Source organism: Archocentrus centrarchus, chromosome 5 (genome assembly GCF_007364275.1).
Source record: "Archocentrus centrarchus isolate MPI-CPG fArcCen1 chromosome 5, fArcCen1, whole genome shotgun sequence".
NCBI classification, from domain to species: Eukaryota; Metazoa; Chordata; class Actinopteri; order Cichliformes; family Cichlidae; genus Archocentrus; species Archocentrus centrarchus.
This window is the reverse complement of record NC_044350.1, coordinates 19,429,986-19,453,992: the sequence shown is the minus strand read 5'-3', so window position 1 is coordinate 19,453,992 and position 24,007 is coordinate 19,429,986. Positions and strand designations below refer to the sequence as shown.

Sequence of the window (24,007 nt, the reverse complement as noted above, 5' to 3'; positions counted from 1 at the left end):
AAGCAGTACTTTTACAGCAGTTTTGTGAACTTTACTATTGACATTGAGAGTCAGACCTGTGCACTTAACCAGGACGTTGTTCCCAAAACAATCTTTCATTAGTGATAGGCCACAGTTTTGACAAATTAAAGTTAAAGATACATGGAGACACTGTCTTTGAAATTACATTTTCCACGATCTAAAAATGTTCAACATAGTTCACAGTTGTGCAACGTAAAAATCGTCCAGCGGTCTTTGCAGGGCAGACTTGGCAGACATAAGCCAGCAGTTCATTGTGGGTGGAGGGGAAACAGTATAGTCAACAGTGCTGTCACTACAAACACACACACACAAAAAAAAGAAAATAAATGATACATCTTTGTGCTTTGGAGTAATGATAAAAAATTTTTAAATTATTTTTGAATAGTGAAAATGAAAACATAAATAGAAAAATGTACCTAGTAACATCTATCTCCTGGCTTTTAATCTTTAGCTTTGTGACAGGAACTTGCTGTACCTCCTCATAAACTGCTGGTTTTAGAGCTGGAAAAGTGAGTGAAAGAGGAAACCATGACTGACACTGAAAACCAGTACAGCAAGAAGGCATTTATACAAAAAACACCACCACTGTGTGCAACTTTGATTATATTGTTAACCTGATATGAGTTAATGCAGCATGTATTTCCCAAGAAATGCATGCAGCATTACTACAAAAAAGATTTCAGCTGTTCTACTCACCTAAAAGTCCTTCAGTGTTGTTGGTTGAGGGATGCTGTCTTAAAACTGGCCAAAGGAATTTTTCACCATTTTTCTCATGGACTAAGACGACCAGGCGCATGTCTCCAGCTGCAATGTCTATTTCCTTGTTGCGTATTATCACTGTCACACTGGAAAAATATGAACTTGGTCTCAACTTTTAAAGCTTTTCTATGCTGATTTTAGCACTGCTCACATTAAAAAGGTTCAAAGCTGTGAGAGACTTTACATGAGGGCACAACTGCATGGACCAACAACAAATTTAGAATTAGTTTCACCCTGGAAGATACAACAAATCTAAGGAGAATTGAGAAAGAAGTACTGTAACTGAGTGTCTAAAATAATTAAATCCCGTTTGTGGGTACTGCATGCATGTGTGGTGCCTTGTCTGTAATTATCAGAAGTAGGATTATAGATTTATAATGGTGTATTAATGACAACTCCATAAATATCTTGGGTGATGTGGGATGTGATATTTGCTGTGCTCCTGCCATTTTCATTCTTAATTGAACAGATTATTCTTATTCCTTGCATATAACAAACCTGCACCATATATGAACTTGATTTATTCTAGTTAAGAGTTGATATTTAATAACATATCATATGTTTAATCACTACAACTTTAAAGATAAAACAACAAATTCCTCAAATTACCATTTTGGGGATTGGAAATCCCAGAATATTTCATGTTCAGCCTCAGACATGTCAAGTTTGGCAGGTGCTGACATTAGATAAATCTTGGCGACAGTATGTTATAAGATCATTGAGCACTGTATGACAAAATCACCTTCCAGTTGTGATGGGATCCTGCCCAGTGTGATGTGTCACTGTCTGTCCATCTCGTACAGTGACCCCCATGGTGCCAATCTCAACATGTTGGTCAGTTTTGAAGTGTATTACAATTCTGCTGAAGCCTCCATTTGCAACTGAATCAAGCTCACCATTCACAAACAGCTCTAGAGTAAAAGAGAACTGCAACTCTTAAACCACTTCACAAACTGGGGCATTAATATATAAATGCTGACGAGAAAGACTACTACTGACCCCTACTGGAATGGTGTAGTAGTTTAAGGAGTACAGCGCCACTCACATCAAAGCACAGTGGAATAGTCTGATTCTCAGCTTTCAGCAAAAACCTGTGGAAAAAAGGACCTAGAGATACAGAGACAGAGATAGAGTGTAGCCCTGTAGGAAATGGACATAAATAAGTTGATTGAATGTGGTTAAATGCATTTATGTGAATGTTAAAATTTCAAATGTTAAGGTGTTAAGATAATTAATTTGCCATAAATATTCTATTTTATTTGTTTATTTCATTTGTTGTGAAGGAAAGCCAATCTAGTGTTTCATTTTAGTCACCTGTTTCTGTACTGGCTGCTGATTGGAGGTGATGTGAGTGTGCACGAGGGAGAAGGAAAAAGAGAGACCCGAGAAGAGAGGTGCGCTAGACTTTGACTGGAAAAGTGAAAGTTTTATGGAGAGTTAAACTGGTACTCCGTGTTCGGACATCGGCCAGGTGGACGGAAGGAGGACAGTTTAATTTGGCGCAGCCTACGCCTGTAAGTGTTTGGACTTGAAAGTCGTGGTTTGCTCGCTGGATAATCGAGCGGAAATTAGCCGCGCTGATCATCTGAAAGCTGCGGTTGGCTAGCCCGGCTAATCGCTACAGGACTCGGCTGACTCTTACCGCACACAGACAAAAGAGGATCCCAGATAGCGCTCTGAGCTACCTATAGTTCAGAGTTCCTCTGGCTACGCGGGAAACGGCGACCAGACGGGTATTCCCTGTGCTTCTTGCCTGTGTGGGACAACGTGGACTGAACGTTTGCACCGCCATATTGGAAAAAGGTACTGTTGGCTTATTATTTTATTTTGGCTCTAATTGAGTGGAAGGACCGCAAAGTTTCTGGTCTCACCGTACCCGAGCTCCGAATCAGGCCTGTAACGGGTTTGTTTTGTTTGATAACATTATTTGGGACTGTTGGGTGTGGGAATACATATATTTTTGAACCGTTAATTGACCTGAAAGAAATGAAATATTGATTTAAGTGTGTTTTTGGTGGTTTTCTAATTAAAGTGTGGTATTGTTAGTTCCAATTGTAGAGTGTGTGATGTTATAGTGGTTAAGTAATTAATGTCGTTGAATACGAACTCAGGGCCCATTCATAACGATCAGTAGTATGTGGGTTACATAAATGGAGGCACCGCTGGGATTGTGTTATATTTGATGTGTATAAAAACAAACAAAAAAAAATGTATTGAGTTTCTAACTGTATTACATGAGGGAATGTTAATAGAGGATCTTTGACATGGATACCAGCATAGTGACCAGATTGAAGAACTGGTGTAGGGGAGAGACATTAGATGAAAATCATGCTTTACTGACTGTAGTTCAAGAGCACACAGAGATTGCGCAGATAGAAGATGCACTACAGACTATCAAGTGTCTTGGGCGTGTAAGAGTCAGAGGACGAATGCTAAGTGACACAGACAATCAAGTGTTAGTGCTTTGTGAGTGTCGACAAAAAGTGACTGACTCAGCAGTCCCAAAAGAAGTTCGCTCTCCCGATGGATTGACAGCATGGCCAATTTGTGTAGTAGCTGAAACTCCTGGGGTTGAGGAAGATTTTGCTGGTAAACTGAAAGCTCTGTTGGAGGCTGAAGGAAAGTCTGCCGAGGACGTGCAAGCTTTATTGGCTGGATCACAGCCAGTGTCTCCTACTGAGTCCATCTTGCGTGCTGTTGGTGACCTGCTGGACAAAACAGTTAAACCGTCCCCAGAGAATGCAGGACACCGACGCCTGAGAATTTTTTCAGGTAACATCCCCACCCCAGCCGGTGAGGAACAATTTGACCACTGGTTAGAGCAAGCATACCTGCTGGTCGAAGAGAGTCCTGGCTCTCCAAAAGAAAAAAGTCATAGTCATAGAGAGTTTAAAGGGGCCAGCGTTAGATGTGATAAAAGCAGTGTGTTTATCTGATCCGGATGTGACCCCTGAAGGATGTTTAGAGGTGTTAGAGAGTGCCTTTGGACTGGCAGAGTCCGGAGATGACTTGTATTTTGCCTTTAGACTGTTGCAGCAACAACCTGGGGAAAAGTTGTCTGATCTTCTCCGCAGGTTAGAGCGTGCTTTGACCAAAGTTGTACAAAGAGGTGGGATCCCAGTTAACAGTATGGACACCGCACGTGTTGAGCAGCTACTTAAAGGTGCAGTAGATGCTGACTTAATGCTAATTAACCTCCATCTTAGAGAGAGGAGGACCAAACCCCCAACCTTCCTTGAACTACTGCGAGAAATTCGCATAGAGGAAGAATATGAAGCTTCCAGAGTTAAGCTGAACCGCTCAGTGAGCTCGGTTCAAGTTAAGCCACAAGCTGACAACAGGCAATCAGAGATACAGAGCCTGAAAGCAGAACTCAAAGAAGTAAAAGCCATGTTTGCAGCACTTGCTACCCATTCTCCTGCAGAAACAGAGAAGGGTGAAAAGCAGTTGGATAGCAGAGAGCTAGCTTCAGAGAATAATGTGGACCCTGAAGTGGTTGCCCTAAAGAAACAAGTGAAGCAGTTGCAAAAGACAGTAGGTACACGGCTGTCCTGTCAGGCGGGAGCTTCTCCAACTGTCATGGCAGTGGGGACTCCATCAGCCAGGAAGTCACCTGACTCAGAAGAACGCTTTTGTTACCGCTGTGGGGAAAATGGCCACATAGCGCCAAAGTGTAACAAGCCTGAGAACCAGAACAAGGTTATTCAGAGACTCCTTGGAGTTCTCAAGAAAACCAGGGGTAAACCCCAACCAGCTACAGGTAAAACCATCCCCGAAGAAGTGGCTGGTACAGTTAGGAAAAGTGCAGTGGACGTGTTGGAGTCCCATGGGCTTCCAGAAGGCCTGATTGGGCCACCATCTTTAGAGCCACTGAAACTGAATGGGCACTTGTGTAATGCATTATTAGACAGCGGCTCAAGAGTCAGCATAATCTTTGAGTCTTGGTACCAGAGATACCTATCGGATATCCCTATTCACCCTGTGAGTCGGCTAAACTTTTGGGGATTGAGTGATTCAAGCTACCCATATCGTGGCTATGTGGTGGTGGACATAGAGTTTCCGAAGAAAGTAGTGGGAGCACCAACCACTATGTCAGTCCTAGCACTGATATGTCCTGACCCCCCAGGCCCTGACCAGACTCCGGTGATTTTAGGAACCAATGCCAGTGCCAACCTTCCCAAGAGGCTAGCCCAGCTCTGTGAGGGTACCTCAGGCGTGTCTGTTGCACCCTTGATGGTGCACAGCGCTTGCCCTGAGGAAGAAGATGATGATGAAGTAGGGTGTGTCAAGTGGCAGGGTCCTGGTTCTCTTGTGCTACCTGCAGGGAGCAGCTGTAAAGCAACCTGTAAAGTTGAGCTAAAACAGCCCTTGCCTCATGAGATCTTGATGGTAGAAGCTTCTTCTACCAACCCTCTTCCCGCTGGTGTATTGTTACAGTCCATGACAATCCCAAGCAATGCTGTGGATGCTAACCAGTTCACAGTTCTTCTGCAAAACGAGTCACTTAAAGACATAACGATTCCAGTTGGCACCACCTTAGGCTGTCTGTGCACGACTGATGTTGTTACAACCGTGTCAGAACAACAGCTGGTGTCTGAGGGATTTGACGTCAGTCTTATCAACTTTGGCTCATCTCCTGTTCCAGAGGAGTGGAAAGCCAGGCTCCGTCAGAAATTGTCTGAAAGGGCCGATGTATTCTCTTCTCATGAACTTGATGTGGGGTTAGCCAGAGATGTAGAGCATACAATTCGTCTGTCAGACCCGCGACCATTTCGTGAGCGGTCCAGACGCATTGCTCCAGCTGATATTGATGATGTGCGTCGTCACATACAGAGGTTATTGGCAGCAGGCATAATTAAGGAGTCTAGGAGTCCTTATGCCTCTCCAATTGTCATTGTTCGAAAGAAAAACGGAGAAGTCAGAATGTGCATTGATTACCGCACACTCAACAGCCGCACTGTGCCTGATCAATACACAACCCCCCGGATTGATGAAGTTCTGGATTGTCTATCTGGAAGCAAATGGTTTTCCGTCCTGGACTTAAGGAGTGGCTACTACCAGATAGCCATGAAGGAGGAGGACAAAGAGAAAACTGCTTTCATATGTCCACTAGGTTTCTATCAGTTTGAGCGGATGCCTCAAGGCATCACTGGAGCTCCTGCGACCTTCCAAAGGTTGATGGAGAGGGTCGTCGGTGACATGAACTTGCTCCAGGTACTAGTTTACCTGGACGACTTAATAGTGTTTGGAAAAACACTAGAGGAGCACGAAGAGAGACTCCTGAAAGTGTTGGACAGACTCAAAGAGGCAGGACTCAAGGCTTCACTTGACAAATGTCAGTTCTGTCAGACGCAAGTCAAGTATGTGGGTCACATAGTGTCAGCAGAAGGTGTCGCAGCCGACCCCGGCAAAGTGGAGGCTGTCGTGAACTGGCCCAGGCCGCACAACCTTAAGACCTTGCGATCATTTCTAGGGTTTTGTGGATACTATCGGAGGTTTATCCACAATTACTCAGCCATTGTCCGCCCTTTGACAGACCTCACTAAAGGGTACGCCCCAACTCAGCGGGGAAGGAGACCCAAGACAGGGCAGAATCATGCCTATCTGGATGAGAGGGATCCCTTTGGAGCCAGATGGGATCAAGTGTGCACCGAGGCATTTGAAGCTATTAAACCCTGCCTCACGAATGCACCAGTTCTAGCCTTTGCCGACCCTAGTAAGCCATATGTGCTGCATGTGGATGCTAGCCTGTCAGGTCTTGGTGCAGTCTTGTAGCAAGAGCATCCTGAAGGGCTTCGGCCGGTTGCATTTGCCAGCCGTAAACTCAGTTCATCAGAAAAGAATTATCCCATCCATCAGCTGGAATTTCTCTCTCTTAAGTGGGCTGTGGTTGAGAAATTCCACGATTATCTCTATGGAGTCCGCTTTACAGTGTACACTGATAACAACCCGCTAACCTATGTCCTTACGTCAGCAAAACTCAATGCGACAGGACATAGATGGTTGTCAGATTTGTCAGTGTATGACTTTGACATTGTTTACCGACCTGGCAGAAACAACATTGATGCTGATCTGTTGTCCCGGATGGAGCCAGGAGAAAGGAAGACAGAAATGCGAAACATCTCTCAGGAGAGTGTTAAGTCTATTTGCCAGAGAGTTGGTGGCCTTAATTCTCCTGAGGACTCACCAAGATACGCACAGCAGCTTGGTGCCCATCCAGATTGTGTGCCTGATGCTTACACCCTTTCTACAAACTTGGAGTTGAACAATCTGAGGCAATTGTCCAAGCCTGAGCTAATGGCAGCACAGGAACACGATCCTGTAATAAGACCAACCATTGAGGCCATAAAGAGTGGCAAATGGCCAGATGAGATCAAGACAAACCCAGACTTACTTGCCATGAAACGAGAAATGGGGAAGTTGATTATGAAAGACAGACTCCTTCACCGACTGAGTATAAATCGTGCAGGAGAAAAGACTTACCAACTGGTGCTACCTGCTGAATTCAGAGCTGTGGTGCTGAAATCCATGCATCATGACTTAGGTCATATGGGCGTGGAAAGGACAGTTGATATGCTCCGAAGCAGATTCTTCTGGCCCAAGATGTCTGTCGAGGCAGAACACTACATAAAAAACTGTGGAGAGTGCCTGTTGAGGAAAACTCCATGCCAAAGAGTTGCACCACTGCACCAAATAGTCAGCACAGGGCCGATGGAGTTGGTCTGTATTGATTTCCTGTCCATGGAGCCTGACTCCAAAGGAATAAGTAATGTGCTAGTGATCACAGACCATTTCACAAGATATGCCCAAGCATTTCCAACCAAAAACCAGAAGGCTCTCACAGTCGCCATGGTTTTGGTGGAGAAGTATTTTGTGCACTACGGTTTGCCAGCCCGGATTCATTCGGATCAGGGACGAGACTTTGAGTCGAGACTCATTAAGGAAATGCTGAAAATCCTTGGCATACGGAAGTCGCGGACTACTCCGTACCATCCTCAGGGTGATCCTCAGCCCGAACGATTTAACAGGACCTTGTTGTCAATGCTAGGGACTCTGAAGCAGGAAAAGAAGCGGCAATGGAGTCAGTATGTTACACATCTTGTGCACGCTTATAACAGCACTAAATGTGATGCTACCGGATATTCGCTGTACTTCTTGATGTTTGGAAGAGAAGCTAGACTTCCAGTGGATGTGTGTTTTGGGACACATCTAAATGAAAAGGCAGAACATCAGCACTCTTCCTCTGTCACCAAACTGAAGGAGGATTTGCAGAAGGCTTATGAGCTGGCTGCAGAAGCCTCTGGCAAGTCGCACTTGAGAAACAAGAGGACTTATGACAAGAGACTTGTGGCCCAGACTCTAGAGCCTGGTGACAGAGTGTTGGTGAGAAATCTTGGAATAAAAGGGAAACACAAGCTTGAGAATCGCTGGTGTGATGTTCCCTATGTTGTTGTGGCCAGAATGCCAAACTTGCCGGTCTACAAAGTAAGATCCCAGAATGGCAAGGACAGAGTCAGGACATTACATAGGGATAATCTTCTTCCTATAGGAGACTTAGTGCGAATCCCAATGTTGGAGCCCTCGCAGGATGCATCCAATAAGCGAGCAAAGAGATTAGACAGCCAGAAGCGGCCTGAGAGGGTTAGCACCCATCATTCCATACAAAGTGAAGGGGTGAGTTCAAGTGAGTCATCTGATTTTGAGGGTGGTTTGCCATCTAGACCCTATAGGACTTATTTTGAGAAAATGGTTCAGAGGAGGGATGACACTGTGAGTAGAGGGGAACAGGTGGGAGACTGCATTCCACTGAGTGACAATTACTCTGACCGACCAGATCATTCTCCTGTAGACTCTGACCGTGACACTGACCATGAAGCCAGCACTGAGCCTGACGATGGTTCGAACAATGATGAAGGTGTAAGACAGTCTAGTAGCCCTGGCTCAAGACTACCTACAAAGAGGACTAGGCCCAAAAGGTCAGTGAAACCAGTAGTAAGGTTGACCTATGATAAACCAGGAAAATCTCGAGATCAACCATTGACTATTGTACACAGAGGGGTTGTGATACAGATTGGAAAGGGCTAAAAAGACAGCTAATGTTAAACACTTTACCCATTTCCTGTTACCATACGGTTCATTAAGTTACTTAAGATATTAGTCTGCTGAGGACATCAGACGTGTTGATGGGGGAGGGTGTAGCCCTGTAGGAAATGGACATAAATAAGTTGATTGAATGTGGTTAAATGCATTTATGTGAATGTTAAAATTTCAAATGTTAAGGTGTTAAGATAATTAATTTGCCATAAATATTCTATTTTATTTGTTTATTTCATTTGTTGTGAAGGAAAGCCAATCTAGTGTTTCATTTTAGTCACCTGTTTCTGTACTGGCTGCTGATTGGAGGTGGTGTGAGTGTGCGCGAGGGAGAAGGAAAAAGAGAGACCCGAGAAGAGAGGTGCGCTAGACTTTGACTGGAAAAGTGAAAGTTTTATGGAGAGTTAAACTGGTACTCCGTGTTCGGACATCGGCCAGGTGGACGGAAGGAGGACAGTTTAATTTGGCGCAGCCTACACCTGTAAGTGTTTGGAATTGAAAGTCGTGGTTTGCTCGCTGGATAATCGAGCGGAAATTAGCCGCGCTGATCGTCTGAAAGCTGCGGTTGGCTAGCCCGGCTAATCGCTACAGGACTCGGCTGACTCTTACCGCACACAGACAAAAGACGATCCCAGATAGCGCTCTGAGCTACCTATTGTTCAGAGTTCCTCTGGCTACGCGGGAAACGGCGACCAGACGGGTATTCCCTGTGCTTCTTGCCTGTGTGGGACAACGTGGACTGAACGTTTGCACCGCCATATTGGAAAAAGGTACTGTTGGCTTATTATTTTATTTTGGCTCTAATTGAGTGAAAGGACCGCAAAGTTTCTGGTCTCACCGTACCCGAGCTCCGAATCAGGCCTGTAACGGGTTTGTTTTGTTTGATAACATTATTTGGGACTGTTGGGTGTGGGAATACATATATTTTTGAACCGTTAATTGACCTGAAAGAACTGAAATATTGATTTAAGTGTGTTTTTGGTGGTTTTCTAATTAAAGTGTGGTATTGTTAATTCCAATTGTAGAGTGTGTGATGTTATAGCGGTTAAGTAATTAATGTCGTTGAATACGAACTCAGGGCCCATTCATACCGATCAGTAGTATGTGGGTTACAAGAGTATGAATTTTTTTTCATGAACAAAGTAGATAATGTTGACATTTAAACATTTATAATTAACTATGAATGATAACCATTTTTATATACATTATCAACTCCAATCATATTTATGCAATACAATACCATCAGTTCCTTTCTCAAAAGCTTCAGATGGAGCAGATAGGTTGATGGAATCATAGAAAAAATCTGTAAATACATTTACACAATGATAGTTACAGACAATAATGCTGCGAAGATTCAGAAGACATGACTTTGGAAGATATTGATGTTCTGATACTAAATCTCAGCTTTAAAAGAAAATACTAAATAAATGTCATTTCAGTTCTCACCACTCCACCTCATGCTCATTAACTGTCTAAATATTTTTTTAATGATACATCACTACTACACCACTTGACAATGAGAAATTTCTTCTTAAATGTACAATAACCCTCATTTTGAAGAGTTTTCACATGAAACCCAGAAAAAGACTGTGCAACGAAACAATACTCTTATGAGAGCTATTCTAAATAATTTAAAATCTGTTCTTATGAAGCAAAGATAATTGTATAATGTTCTTGGTCAAAGGACAATAGCAACATAAACACATGATTGTATATGATATATATATATATATATATATATATATCTATAAATCCCTCCTTGCCCTGTGGGTGTTCTCAGTCCTCCAAGCTCAGGTCCCCTACCAGAGGTCTGCGAGCTTGAGCCTTGTGCTGTATCTTAGCTGTTCCTAGGACTGCACTCTTCTGAACAGAAATGTCAGATGCCATTCCTGAGATCTGCTTAAGCCACTCTCCTTGTTTAGAGGTCACTACCCTTAGTGTTCCAATTACCATGGAGATCACTGTTGCCTTCACCATCCATATCCTCTCTAGCTCTCCTCCATGTATGGTAAGGAGCATTCTTGTCTTTATGTCAGTGGCTTCAATCTCCTCCTTTGGCCAGCTTATTATCCCAGCAGGGTGCGGGTGTGGATTGCTCATTCAGCTGACTCCTCAGGACTTGCTTTACTCTCTGCAAGTATTTGGCAGTTGTGGCTTTCGTAGCAGCCCCTTCATGGGTCCCATTTGCCTGTGGGATTCCAAGGTACTTTTAGCTGTCCGCAATGTCTTCAATGTTGCCTTCTGGTAGTGCAAACATCCATCAAATTACACTTCTCCAATCTAAATTATATTCCAATGTCACTGTGGGAGATCCTGCAAAGTGAATCGATATCTCATTCACTCCTGGCACACATCTCAATATCATCAGGTGACTGATGTTTGCTCTATTCCATAGTCAGTATCCACAGCCAGTCTTGTTGATGATCTGGCTGACGGGGTTCAGAACATCTCCTTGGTAAATCCCGCACTTGATACTGATTTGTGCAATTGGCTTGACGTTGGCCTCTAGTGTTGTTCTCCACATTCCCATTGAGTTCTTGATGAAGGCTCTTAGTATCCTGTTGATTTTGTGCAGTTCTAGGCAGGATACATGTAAGTCATCAATCCAGGTGGTGCACAAGCTTGTCAGTTCGATCTTACAATCTCAAGTGACTGCTTTATTTGCCAGTAGTAGGTATTTTGCTCCCCTGGTATCCAATTCCTTTCTAGGTCCCTCTCATGTATTGAGCCATATGCCTGTTCATCTTAGCTACTATGATAACTGACAGGAATTTCCATGTTGTACTAAGGCAGGTTATTGCCCGGTAGTTGGATGGGACCAGGATATTTCTGAGGATCCTTGCGCATCAGGACTGTCTGGTCTTAGATCCACCAGCCACTGAACATTGGTGTTATGTGATGAATCCTTTTACCATATGCTTTTCCAGTATTGCTCAGTCTCCAGCCTTGGTGGGGGTGTAATCTTGTTCCCCTGCCACTGAGAGTACAGTTTGGATGGTTCAGTGGAGAACATTTAGTTTATACCCCTGGCTTCTATCTCTCTGGTATACCCCCTCAGGCGGTTAGCCAAAGCTGAGTCTTTGCTTGGCAGTCTCGAAGGCCTCAGATATGGACAGTCTGTTGTACTTCTTAGGCCTTTCTTCATCACACCTTTCTGCAATTCTGATAGCTGGCTAACTTCCCTCTGCGATCTTAGCCTCTAGTTGTCTTTACATGGAGTGTACTGCTCTTTGTGGCTGTTCATCTTCTAGCCAAGCATCTCAATGGTCACTTTTCCCATGGTATACATCAACTGATTGATTTCAGTAATAGATTGTCTGTAGTGCTGCATCCGCATCTTCTAGTAAACTTTCAGAGGGTACTTCATGCAGTCTAGGTAGTCAGGCCTGCTGTGTGGTGGTGGTGGTGGTGGTGGTGGTGGTGGTGTGTGTGTGTGTGTGTGTGTGTGTGTGTGAAACTTAGCTTAGTAATGACAGATAAAGACATAGGGGACTCAGGCTGTCTGCAGCCAGTAGGGACTGTATAGATGAGTCAACTGTTAAACTGGTTTTTGCTATTGAAAGTAACACATTTTGTTTAATTGTAGCAGAGTACCTTCATCTTCTTCTGCATAGAAGTTAGCGTAAGCTTCTAGAGGGAGCCAAACTCCTGAAAAGAAAAAGATGATAACATGAGACAGTCGTCAAATCCTAAACAGTTAAAGTAATACTTTTGTTAAACCTCATGAAGCTGAAGGTCTGAAGGTCTGCACTTCAGCCACAATCCAATGTATAGAAGCAAAACTACAAAAAAAGTGTCATCGACAAAATGTCTATGTACACTACCCAACTCCATCAGCTGTGTACGATGGAGAAACTTAGCTAACGGAGTACTTCACTGTTAAATGTTATCAAGCATTTTATTAATTTCAGGGAGCAGTTACTAATAATACTACCGTACTCATTTCTAAGATTTGCATTAATTAAATGTTAAATAATAACTAGTTCTGTTTTATGTAATTACAAACTCAGAATGAAAAATCAAATATACATATTGTTCAATACTCTAACACTAGCAAGTCTGCATGGGACCCATAGTTATGTTCATTTACCTTGTGTCATCAGTTGCACCTTGTGTCATGCAAATGTATTTTAGCTTAAGTTTAGCTTTGCACTTTAGCAACAGTGAAAGCATATTTAAATATAAAAATTTATTTAAATATAAAAAACATTAACATGAAAATTACATATATATATATATATATATATATATATATATATATATATATGTATATTGCAGATTTTGTATGTGCATTTATGTTTATTTGTGTTACTTGCCTGGAAAGTAGCCACTAGAAGAAGTTTTTTGGCTTTTGGGTTGATCTACAGGAGGCTGCCCTCTCTGTGGTGTTTCACCTTCCTTGGGTTTATGAAGCACATCAATACTTTCTCCCAGGGGCTTCGTGACCACCATGGATGTGAGAGGGGTCACAAAGCTGTATTTCAGTGACAGCTCCAAGGCCTCGTTCTTTGCTGTCTCTTTCTCAGGTCCAGATAACTTAAGCCTGAATCAGAAAGTATTAAATTAATATAAGGGTTGAATTTGAAGGAAAATATGATTAAGTAAGTTGTCTTTTAATCATTTTTTAATATCCCCAGCTGCTTTCTGACCTTTTAAAGGCACTGCCATATGGGAGGTATCTTTAGAAACCTGAAAGGTTATTCTCATTATGAACATAGATAAAATAAATATAAAATAGATAAAAATAATATACTATCTGCTGCAAGCTAAACTGGAGAGCTTGCTGGGGTATCAGAACAGCTGCAGCAACAAGTTCAGTGACAAGTTCACACTTGTTTTAGTTTCCATTACACATTTTTGAATTGTTTATATAACTGAGAGTTATATAAACAAACTCAGTGGGTATCAACAGTGTTATGAAACAGACACAACTTTGGAATGAGATTAAAAATCTTTTAGAAGACAAAACTTTTCTTGCCTTTAAGGAGTTCAGTTTTTCAAATCTCATAAAAATTGTGTTGAGAATTGATGAGGTTGCTTTCCAATAAACTGATGCTAAATATCAATATAAATGTTAGCTTTCACCTAACAAACTTTAATTAATCTGCCGCTGTTACCAATGGAAAAAAGGAACACAGTGTTTCCCCCCCAAAATACTGGAAGCTTTGTTTTAAGTCAAAATCTACAGGAAGTAAAAGAAAGAAAAAAAAAATGCTACCTCAGATTCTTTTGTTCAGTGTATTCATATTGCAGTGCCATCACATCATGGGTGCAGTGTGTGTCGGGACGTGGCGAAGGATGAAGGCCCTGGCGGACCAATCCTCGGCTATCGAGACTGGCTATAAGGACAAGGAATGACACCTCTCTGGTGGAGAAGAAGCCTGAGCTAGAGCGTGAGGTTGAAAGATACCAGCTAGATATAGTCCGGCTCACCTCAACACATGGCCTGAGCCCTTGAACCAGCCTCCTGGAGAGGGGCTGGACTCTATTCCAGTCTGGAGTTGCCCTCGGTGAGAGGCAGCGAGCTGGGGTGGGTATTCTCGTATCCCCCCCGGCTTGCAGCCTGTACATCTGAGTTTTCACCGGTAGACGAGAGGGTTGCTTCCTTGTGCTTTCAGGCTGGGGAATGGGTCCTGACTGTAGTTTGTCCTTATGCGCCCAATGACAGTTCAGAGTACTGACCCTTTCTGGAATTGCTGGGCGGGGTGCTCGAGGGTGCTCCATCTGGTGATTCCATCATCCTACTGGGAGACTTCAACCCTCATGTGGGCAATGGCAGTGAGACCTGGAGGAGTGTGATTGGGAGGAACGGCCTGCCAGATCTGAAACCGAATGGTGTCTTGTTATTGGACTTCTGTGCAAACCACAGTTTGTCCATAATGAACACCATTTTTGAACATAAGTATGTCGATAAGTGCATGTGGCACCAGGACACCCTAGGTCACAGGATGATAGATTTTGTAATCATATCACCAGTTCTGGACACTTGGGTGAAGAGATGAGCTGAGCTGTCAACTGATCACCACCTGGTGTTGAGTTGGATCAGGTGGTGGGGGAAGATGCTGGACAGATCTGGCACACCTAAACATGTTGTGAGGGTGCACTGGGAACGCCTGGCAGGAGCCCCAGTTCATGAGCTCTTCAACTCCCCCCTCCGCCAGAACTTCGACAGCATTCCAAGGGAGGCAGAGGACATCAAGTCCAAATGGACCATGTTCCGCACCTCCATTGTTGAGGCTGCTGGTCAGAGCTGTGGCTGCAACGTGGTTTGTGCCTGTCGTGGTGGTAACCCCCGAACCAGATGGTGGTCACAAGAGGTGAAGGGAGCCATCAAGCTGAAGAAGGAATCTTATCGGGCTTGGTTAGGTTGCTTGGGCGGTGGCCGAAGCAAAGACTCAGGAGTGAGAGGAGTTCGATGAAGCCAAAGAAAAAGACTTTTGGACAGTATCGAAGCGATTCTGGCAAACCGTCAGGCGACTCAGGAGGGGAAAGCGGTGCTCTACTCACACGGTTTATAGTGCGGGTGGGGTGCTGCTGACTTCAACTGAGGATATAGTTAAGCAGTGGAAGGAATATTTCAAGGACCTCCTTAATACCACTGACACGCCTTCTGTAGTGGAAGCAGAGTCTGGGGAAGTCCTGGTCATGGAATGCTGGACCAGCTCTTTATCCTCTCGAGGATATTCAAATATGTGTGGGGGTTTGCCCATCCAGTCTACATGTGCTTTGTGGACTTGGAGAAGGCATCCAACAGCATCCCTCGGGGTATCCTGTGGGAGGTCCTGCGGGTGTAGCCCGTTGTTGCAGGCCAATCAGTTCCTGCACAACTGCAGTGAGAGCTTGGTCCATATAGCCGGCAATAAGTTGGACTTGTTTCCTGTGGGTGTTGGACTACACCAGGGCTGCCCCTTGTCACTGATTCTGTTCATAATTTTTATGGACAGAATTTCTAGGTGTAGCCATGTGGCAGAAGACTTCTGTTTTGCTGGCCTTGAAATCTCTTATCTGCTTTTTGCAGATGATGTGGTCCTGTTGGTTTCATCAGGTGGTGGCCTCCAGCTCACAGTGGAATGGTTCACAGTCGAGTCTGAAGCAGTTAGCATTAGAATCAGCACCTCTAAGTCTGAGGCCATGGTCCTGAGCCAGAAAAGGGTGGAGTGCCCTCTAAGGGATGAGTTCCTGCCCCAGGTGGAGGAGTTTAAGAATCTCGAAGTCTTGTTCACGAGTGATGGGAGAAGGAAATGGGAGATTGACAGACGGATTGGGGCTGCATCTGCAGTGATCCATCACCTATGGTCATGAGCTTTGGGTAGTGACCGAAATAATAAGATTGTGAATATAAGCAGCAAAAATGAGCTTCCTCTGAAGGGTGGCTGGCCTCTCCCTTAGAGATGGTGAGGAGGTGAGGAGTGTGGCCATTTGGGAGGGGCTCAGAGTAGAGCTGCTCCTCCTCCACATCGAGAAGAGCCAGTTGAAGTGGCTTGGGCATCTGACTAGGATGCCTCCTGGGCACCTCATGGGTGAGCTGTTCCAGGTATGTTCTACCGGGAGGAGGCCCTGGGGTAAACCCAGGACATACTGGAGAGATTATATCTCTCAGCTGGCCGGAGAACGCCTTGGAGTCCCTCCACATGAGCTGGTGGAGGTGACTGGGGAGATCCTGGGCTTGTCTGCTTAGGCTGCTGCCCCTGCGATCCGGCCCCGGATAAGCGAAAGAAAATGGATGGATGGATGGCATTTACAATGTGTCTAATTAGGATCCACACAAGGAAAGATGGAAAATATCATACTCACTCTTTGTCCAGAAGTTGTTTAACTGTGAGATAGGCCCAAACCCTCTGGATATGGTCATGAGACATTCTTCCAATGGATTTCACAGCGTCATTTGTGTTAAAGAATGTTACCCTTCTGTTATTCTGTCACAATTCACATGCATTGTAATGTCAATATAAAAGGAGAAAGCTTTCAAAAAAATTACTACTAATGAGCATTGTGGCCATTTCTTACCGAAATGGCCACAACTTGTGGGATGAAGGTTTCAGTGTCATTTTCTGTGATCTGACCGGCCACCACAATCTCAGAACCATTATAATACTGACTGAAGTTAGTCTGGGTTAAATTGGTCCCACCCACATAGACCAATGTCACATCTGTCAATAGAGGAGTTGCCACCTCTTCATAGAAACCCTGTTGACATACAGTGTGGAAGTTATACAAACCATGCTTGTTTTTTCTTCCAATCCTCAAGGGTTTTGAATCACATGATATGAATATTTAAGTAGGTAAAAAATAAGGTAAAAAATACCTTAAGCTGTAAATCAGCATCAGAGTCTTCATAAATCCGCCTTGCCACACCATTATTTTGCAGTGACATTTTCTCAAGGAACTCAAAATTAACATCAAATCCAAAACCCAGACAGTACAATGGGAATTTTCCTGCAATAGCCTGTTTTACATTTGACTGTATTTTTTCCAGATTTGTCTCCCCTGAAAAGACACAAGACAAACCCAGTTCAGCTAAAAACCAGTGGAGTCTCACAACTGCTAAAATCCCCTTGAGAAAAAGCTTAAAATATATCACAGAATAAAACATAGCACTTAATCATTAAAAAACAAATCACAAAATTCATTATATATTGAAATTTTCCAACACATTTCTGTGCAGGTGTCCTTTATTACAACCTGAGGTTGGGTCTCCATCTGTGAGAAGTATGAGGATAGATGCTGAACCTTCTCTGTGATGTACATTCAGCATATTTGCTCCTTGCAAAACTGCTTGATTTATGTCTGTGGCTGAAATGTAACAAGGACAACAATAAAGTTTCAGTACTGCCATTCTACTGTCAAATGTTCATATTTCAAAAAAAAATATTTTTTTTTGTAAAATCTCACAGCCTCTGTCTTGGATATTGCGTGCAAATGTTTTGGCACTTTCCAGGTTTTTGCTGTTGGCCTGAACAAGTTCCTGTTTCCAGTGAAAAATGTTGCCATCAAAAGTGATCAGACCAAAGTGGTCATCTTCTGCCAGGTCATTCAAAATGTGGATTAATGCGGTCCTAGTCTGCACACAACACACCATTCACAGTTTATAATCACAAAAAAAAACCACTCTGATTTTGTCTTTAGAGTAAAGAACAGACCATTCAAATACTTTACCTGTTGCATTTTTTTGCCATACATTGAGCCACTTTGATCAATAAGAAAGACAACATTTTTTGGTATTCTGGGAAGATTGGATGGAGCAAAGTGATGAACAAAGTACCCAGCAGATTTCTAAGGGGCAGTAAAAAGATGATTCATCAGTTAAAAGATCATTTAAGGAACAGAGAAAGATATAATACTAATTCAACTAACATTTTAGCCCATGCAGGTTATGTTTGTGCGTAAATTGCTAATAGATCAGGGTTTACCTTGATTTCTCCCAGTCCATTATCCCTGCTGACATCATAAACAATAACCAGATCTCCATTCATACCCTGATCTCCACAGCTGTCACACATTTTCTGTTGGTCAGCTGTTGGATAGAAATACACCCATGCCTGGATACAGAATGAGTCAAATTCTTTATACTCTTGATACAGAGAGAGAAGTAAGTGATTTCAATTGCTTTTTACTTGATCAGAACATTTTGTCATTTGCTTTCCATTCATTTGATTTGAATATTGTGAAAGGTGAATATATACAAGCCTAATTTCAAAAAAGCTTGGACATTGTGTAAAATCTAAATATAAACAGAATTTGCAAACAATTTAAAATCCGTATTGAAAAAATACAAAGTAGTAGTTTTCTTAAATGTGTTAGGGACAACAAAAGTGTTGAAAACAAGACAAAAGCTGTTGACACGCAGTAGTAAAACACATGAGAAGCGAAAAGACCAGTGTGAAGATGAACCGCTCAGTACATCATGAGAGGTTTCCCAGTAGCCTGAACCTTAATAACCATAATGAACGGACATTGAAAGTTACCTGATCAGCATAAACTATAAGTTTATTCTGAAAGGGTAGTTTTAAGCTAAATCTTCAAAGTGTGATGCTGTCTCTCTCCCAAATCAAAAGAGAGAGATGGTTCCACAGGTGAAAGCTGAAGGCTGAAGGCTCTGCTTTCTATTCTGCTTTCAGAAAAGTCAAAACCACAAATAAACCTGCAGTCAGAGGACAAAGTTCTCTGTTAGGGTAAACTAGTACTAGGTCTTTAAGATATGATTGCACTTCATTATTTGAAAGATTGTATGTGAAAAGTTTACGTGAAATATCTATGTGAAGAGCTAATTAATAGGTGTTAATACTGGAAAAAATGTATTGTCGTGTATTTGCTAACAAATGTTCTGCAGTAAGAGTCCAGGTGCTAATATGACCTGTCTACACACCAGACCTGTCCAAATTTGGAAGCGTGTGTGTGTGTGTGTGTGTGTGTGTCTGTGTGTACAAGAATGAAAAAGTCAAAATGTTGGAAGATATTTCATAGTTACTGATACTGAATATTATTTGCACATTCTGTTTATTTTATATTCATAAGATCATACATTATAGTCATACATTCATATTCTAAGATGAGTCCTTACTAGACTGCCTCTCATGACAAATGAATAATATTCTGATAGTACCTCAAACTGTCTGTGGTGACAAGACTCATGGTCACTTACTGTTTTACAGATTAGGTTTTTCTGTACCTGTTTATCTGCATGTGTTTTGGTGATGGCATTAGCTAGGGCTTTGGTGCTTAGTCCTCCTTTCACATCAATGAAACTGATGCCAGCTTCCTCGTGAATGTACACATCCACCTGGGATTCAGCACAAAATAATGAAACTGAAGATCTAATCATTGCTGCTGTTACCTCAGCATTGTTTTCCTAAATTATCACTGAACAGACACCAACAAGACACTCACCTTGAAGTCTCTGACAGGCTGCATGGGTCGAGCATGGATTTGCAGCTCGTATTTGCCATGGGTGCGTTTCATCAGTTCCTCATATGTGAGTTCAAATGTGACCTTTTTGTGAGCAGCCACAGTTACAGAGGTCTTAAATTCCTCCAGGGTCCTCCCTACAGAACTGTAACAGAATCAATAATCATTTCATTAAATTGGATTGCACAGCAGGTTATGAGTAAAGTAACTCAAAGAATATTTTCCGTTTCATTATTATAATTTCACCTTATTTTCACCTTAGACATTAAGGGTTTTGGGGGGGACGGTGTGGGCGAGCATGACAACTGGCAGTTGGGGCTTGGGACATAACTGTCCCATCAATTTTAACAGCACCCTATACACTTCGTACATTCAGGAACATAAATACATACACCTATCTAGTAAGCGGGCGGGACGTGGGTGGGTCATCCTACACACCTATTCCCTACAGCTTGACCAGGATGGGGGTTGGGTGGGGCTTCGTGGGCCTGGCTGGCAGTGTACTAGGGTTGCCGTTGGCCCTGGGGGTGTCCGCTCGCCCCAGCTTCAGAGAGGGGGTGGATGTGGATGAATGTGTCTCTTTGTGCATTTGTCACAGGCTATCTTTGTTTGTTGGTGTACATGGAATGCATGTAGATGTATATGTGTGTGTGTGTGTGTGTGTGCGTGTGTGTGCGCATATGTGCACACGTAGGTGTGTATGCGTGTGTGTGTGTGTGTGTGTGTGTGTGTCGGGCGGCTCCCAGGTGCCTGGGGCCCTGGGGATGGCCTGTGGGGGATGGCTGGTTTTCACGTTGCTTTGAATTCTCTGGGGTCCTTGCCCCTTGGCTGGAGGGGCTTCATCTGGAACCTCCCTCTCCCGTCTGCTGGCGTGGGCATGCAGTTGTCACTGGAGTGTGTAGCCATGGGTCTTCAGTGCTCTTGATGTGTTGCGGACAGCCCAGGTGTTCTGGATCTTTCTCTATCCATCTCGGACTTCTGGTGGGCAGAGCTGCGGCTTTCCACCCTCGTTAGTAAGTACATTTCATGACATGGACACAGACACTCACGCTTACTCATGCAGGCACGGCATAGCAGGGTTGTTGGTTTGTGTAGCCATGCTTTATTTCTGTTTTGTTTTTTCCTTATAAATGTATTTTTCCAGGTATTGTTTGGGGTGTTGTTGTATGTTGTTTCATCTTTTTTTTTTTTTTTTTTTACAAGTGCAGCAGTTGATGAACCACTGCGGATTATTTTTTCCTATTTTCTCCCTTTTCTCTTTTTTTTTTCTTCTCTTCTCTCTCAGCCTGTCAACGTTGGCATTACAATGACACATGTATATGTATGGGAAAAATAACACAAATAAATAAATAAAATAAAAGGACAAACATTTACAAGAGGAGCCTATAGAGAATCTATAGAGCTCATCTTGGAAGAGTAAATTTGTCTGGCACAACAGTGCATTCAGATTGCAATTCTGGTTGCAAAATCTGCCAGACATGACAGGCTTTTAAAAAAAAGGAGGGAAAAAATAAATAATAATTACCTCAGAGATGTGAAGATGCAGAAGAAAATATTTTTGCGAAAAACAGAAAAATATATAATTTTGTGTGACTAAATTTTTTCATATGACCTATAAATTAATTAAAGAATTCAAGTACCTCACAAGCCCAGCGCTTTCACCACGGGACACAGCTTCAGAGTACTGCTGTTGAGCTTGCTCCTTAGCTTTTACAACACCCTCATAAACTTGGCCATCGATAAACCTGTGAGGACCAAGAAAAGCCCTTATGTAAACACACACTACTGAGTGTCCTTTAATTTGTTCTTATGATTCTTCAGTGCAGAGTTTTTTTTATTTGCAAATGGTTACAGATCATTTCTGCATCACACACACATTCGAAATTTACTGATGAAAGCATTTTTGGGAATCCGAACATGGAATTCAATTTCCTTTGACTCGTTCATACGATTGACCACACGGCTTGTGATGACAGTGGTGGCATAACGACTGGTCACTGTGGAGTTGATATGAAAGCTGTAGATGTCCCAGTCATCCTGCAAAAACACATTTCACAATAAATGATGTGACTGATTTCACTTGTTGACCAACAATCAGAGGTAGTTAAAAATCATCTAATGTTCAAGGCACACACGCAAAAGAGCATGGCATTCACTTAATCTTATTCCCTGAAGATTTACTTTTTGCCCATGAGATGGGAAGTTGATTTCCCAGAATCTGACTGTATAAACCAAAGTTTCCAAAGTTCAAATAACATTATAGTATTGCAAATTAAAAAAAAACAAAGCACCAATTTTACCTTAACCCAGCACTAGTCAACACCATTACTAAATAACAAGCATTAACTATTAACATGCGCTCACATTTCCCTGTGACTTTGACCCCAAAACAAGGATAAAGTAAACATACAAACACACATGATCATGATTCCTTCACTTCAGAGCACTTTACACGATCTTATATTAGCTAAATACAGACTTTAGCTTATCCTAATCTGCATGTTATTTTTGTTTTTGATTTTAGCTTTGACTGCTAGTGTTAATGTATAAAATGACATATGTCTCCACAACATGTATAATACAACACACACACGTATACACACACACGGCACATATGAACAACATGAAATAACTCTGAAGGTAGAGAATCCAGAGGATCTTCAACTTTCAGAGTTCATTGAGACACACAGAAAAATCGGGGCACACATCTCAGATAATAATTATTGTGAAATAAAAATGACAGTGGTAACATAAAGATTTTTGTTTGAGATTCTGTTTGCTCAAAGTTGTGTTGTAGCCCTTTGTGTATAGTGACCTTACCTTGTTTGGCAGTGTGGAGGCCAAAGCCAGCAGCAGCCCAGTGAGGGTGATTTGCACCACAGTTCTCTCCATGATGCCTCCCACCAGATTACAGAAAACACAGCTGTAATTGTCTTTTGAACTCAAATGAGGACAGCATTACTGTGTACAATTTGTTTAAAGGTCAAACTCTACTTTCTCTCTGTCCTCTTTCACCAGCAAAAACAAACACAAATCCACACAAAGCACCACCCAAAGCACCACCTAAAAAAAGGAGTAATTTAACACAAACCAAAGCTTTTGTGTGCTTTTGTGAGCTTTGTGAGCCAAACCTGTGCACTTCACCAGGACTTTATTACTTTATAATTTAACTATAACAATGTAAGTAGTTTTAAATTACATGAATTTAACCTTTAACCTTCAGCAATTAGATTTAAAAAAATATTTCTACCCACTTTGTATCGATCTCAACATGGCGCCACTTGGAACTGAATCAAACTCACTATACACAGACAGCTCTTGAACAAAAGAGAAATGCAGTATATCTGAAATATACAAATATATACAATTGAGTTTTTTTGTATGTTTTTCTCTCACTATTAGTTTTTTTATGTTCATGCCAGTGCACATTATGTAAATAAAAGGTTATATTAAAAAAGAGAAAAAACTCAAGTAAAAGCCACTAATAACTTCTGGATTTGGAGAAAATTGCACTCGTGTTTCATTTTAGTCAATTTTAGGAATGTGTATTTTGTTTGTGGCACACACAGTCCTAAAATCTTTTGTTTACTGTCTTAAATGTCTTAGGTGTCTTTCTCTTTATTTTAAGGTTATTACAGACTTTGACTATTTTGTGTCAAATAGGACTGTTCCCCGTCATTATTTTCACCATTTTCTTTTGACACATGAGGTGAGGTGTTTCACATTGTTCAGTCATACACTAATCAATTTATGACAGTAATTAAAATGTGCTAACTAGTTCATGGCTATAGATCCACCTTCACATCCACTTGCACATCCACTACGCCACTTTAGCACACTGCATTTTGCAGTATCTAAAGTGCAGTATCACACTATTTTGTATTTATTATGTAGGCACCTGGAGAATTGCTCCAACAAAATTTAATTGTTTTGTGCAATGACAATAAAGATATCTTATCTTATCTTATCTTATCTTATCTTATCTTATCTTATCTTATCTTACAGTGGGAACAACATTTTTGTGGAGGCTCAGTGGTTTGTACCACTTTAAACTATTAATGCTCCTCCCTTCTGGTTTCCCTTTGTGGGTCTGACTCCATCAGTCTCTTCAAACATCTATCCCAGAAAAAAAGAGATCCTTGTGTTTTTTATTCTTTGTTGTGTTTTTTTGTATGTCAACTAATGTACTATTTTTGTCATGACTGCTGCGGTAGGCAGGGCAGAGAGG

The 24,007-nt window shown here is 42.2% G+C and overlaps 1 protein-coding gene across 3 annotated transcripts; it reads right to left on the bottom strand.

Annotated features, from left to right (window-relative positions):
- Positions 1-55: 55 nt before the first annotated feature.
- Positions 56-22,725, bottom strand: LOC115779872 (inter-alpha-trypsin inhibitor heavy chain H3-like). Of its 3 annotated transcripts, none has more exons than XM_030728753.1 (20): positions 22,600-22,725; positions 21,656-21,816; positions 21,420-21,524; positions 19,762-19,924; positions 19,544-19,654; positions 18,285-18,413; positions 18,031-18,147; positions 17,767-17,935; positions 17,557-17,667; positions 17,180-17,361; positions 16,882-17,061; positions 16,669-16,790; positions 13,191-13,417; positions 12,469-12,522; positions 10,115-10,177; positions 1,780-1,920; positions 1,523-1,691; positions 718-866; positions 438-522; positions 57-313 (listed from the first exon to the last, which is right to left on the bottom strand). In XM_030728753.1, exons 1-20 carry the CDS (start codon positions 22,669-22,671, stop codon positions 199-201), a joined length of 2,625 nt encoding a protein of 874 aa, XP_030584613.1. In that variant the 5' UTR covers positions 22,672-22,725; the 3' UTR covers positions 57-198. The 3 variants fall into 3 exon arrangements, with proteins under 3 accessions (XP_030584615.1, XP_030584613.1, XP_030584614.1); XM_030728754.1 differs by having other exon boundaries at positions 1,780-1,887; XM_030728755.1 differs by lacking the exon at positions 10,115-10,177 and having other exon boundaries at positions 56-313; positions 1,780-1,887.
- Between the last annotated feature and the right edge of the window lie 1,282 nt (positions 22,726-24,007).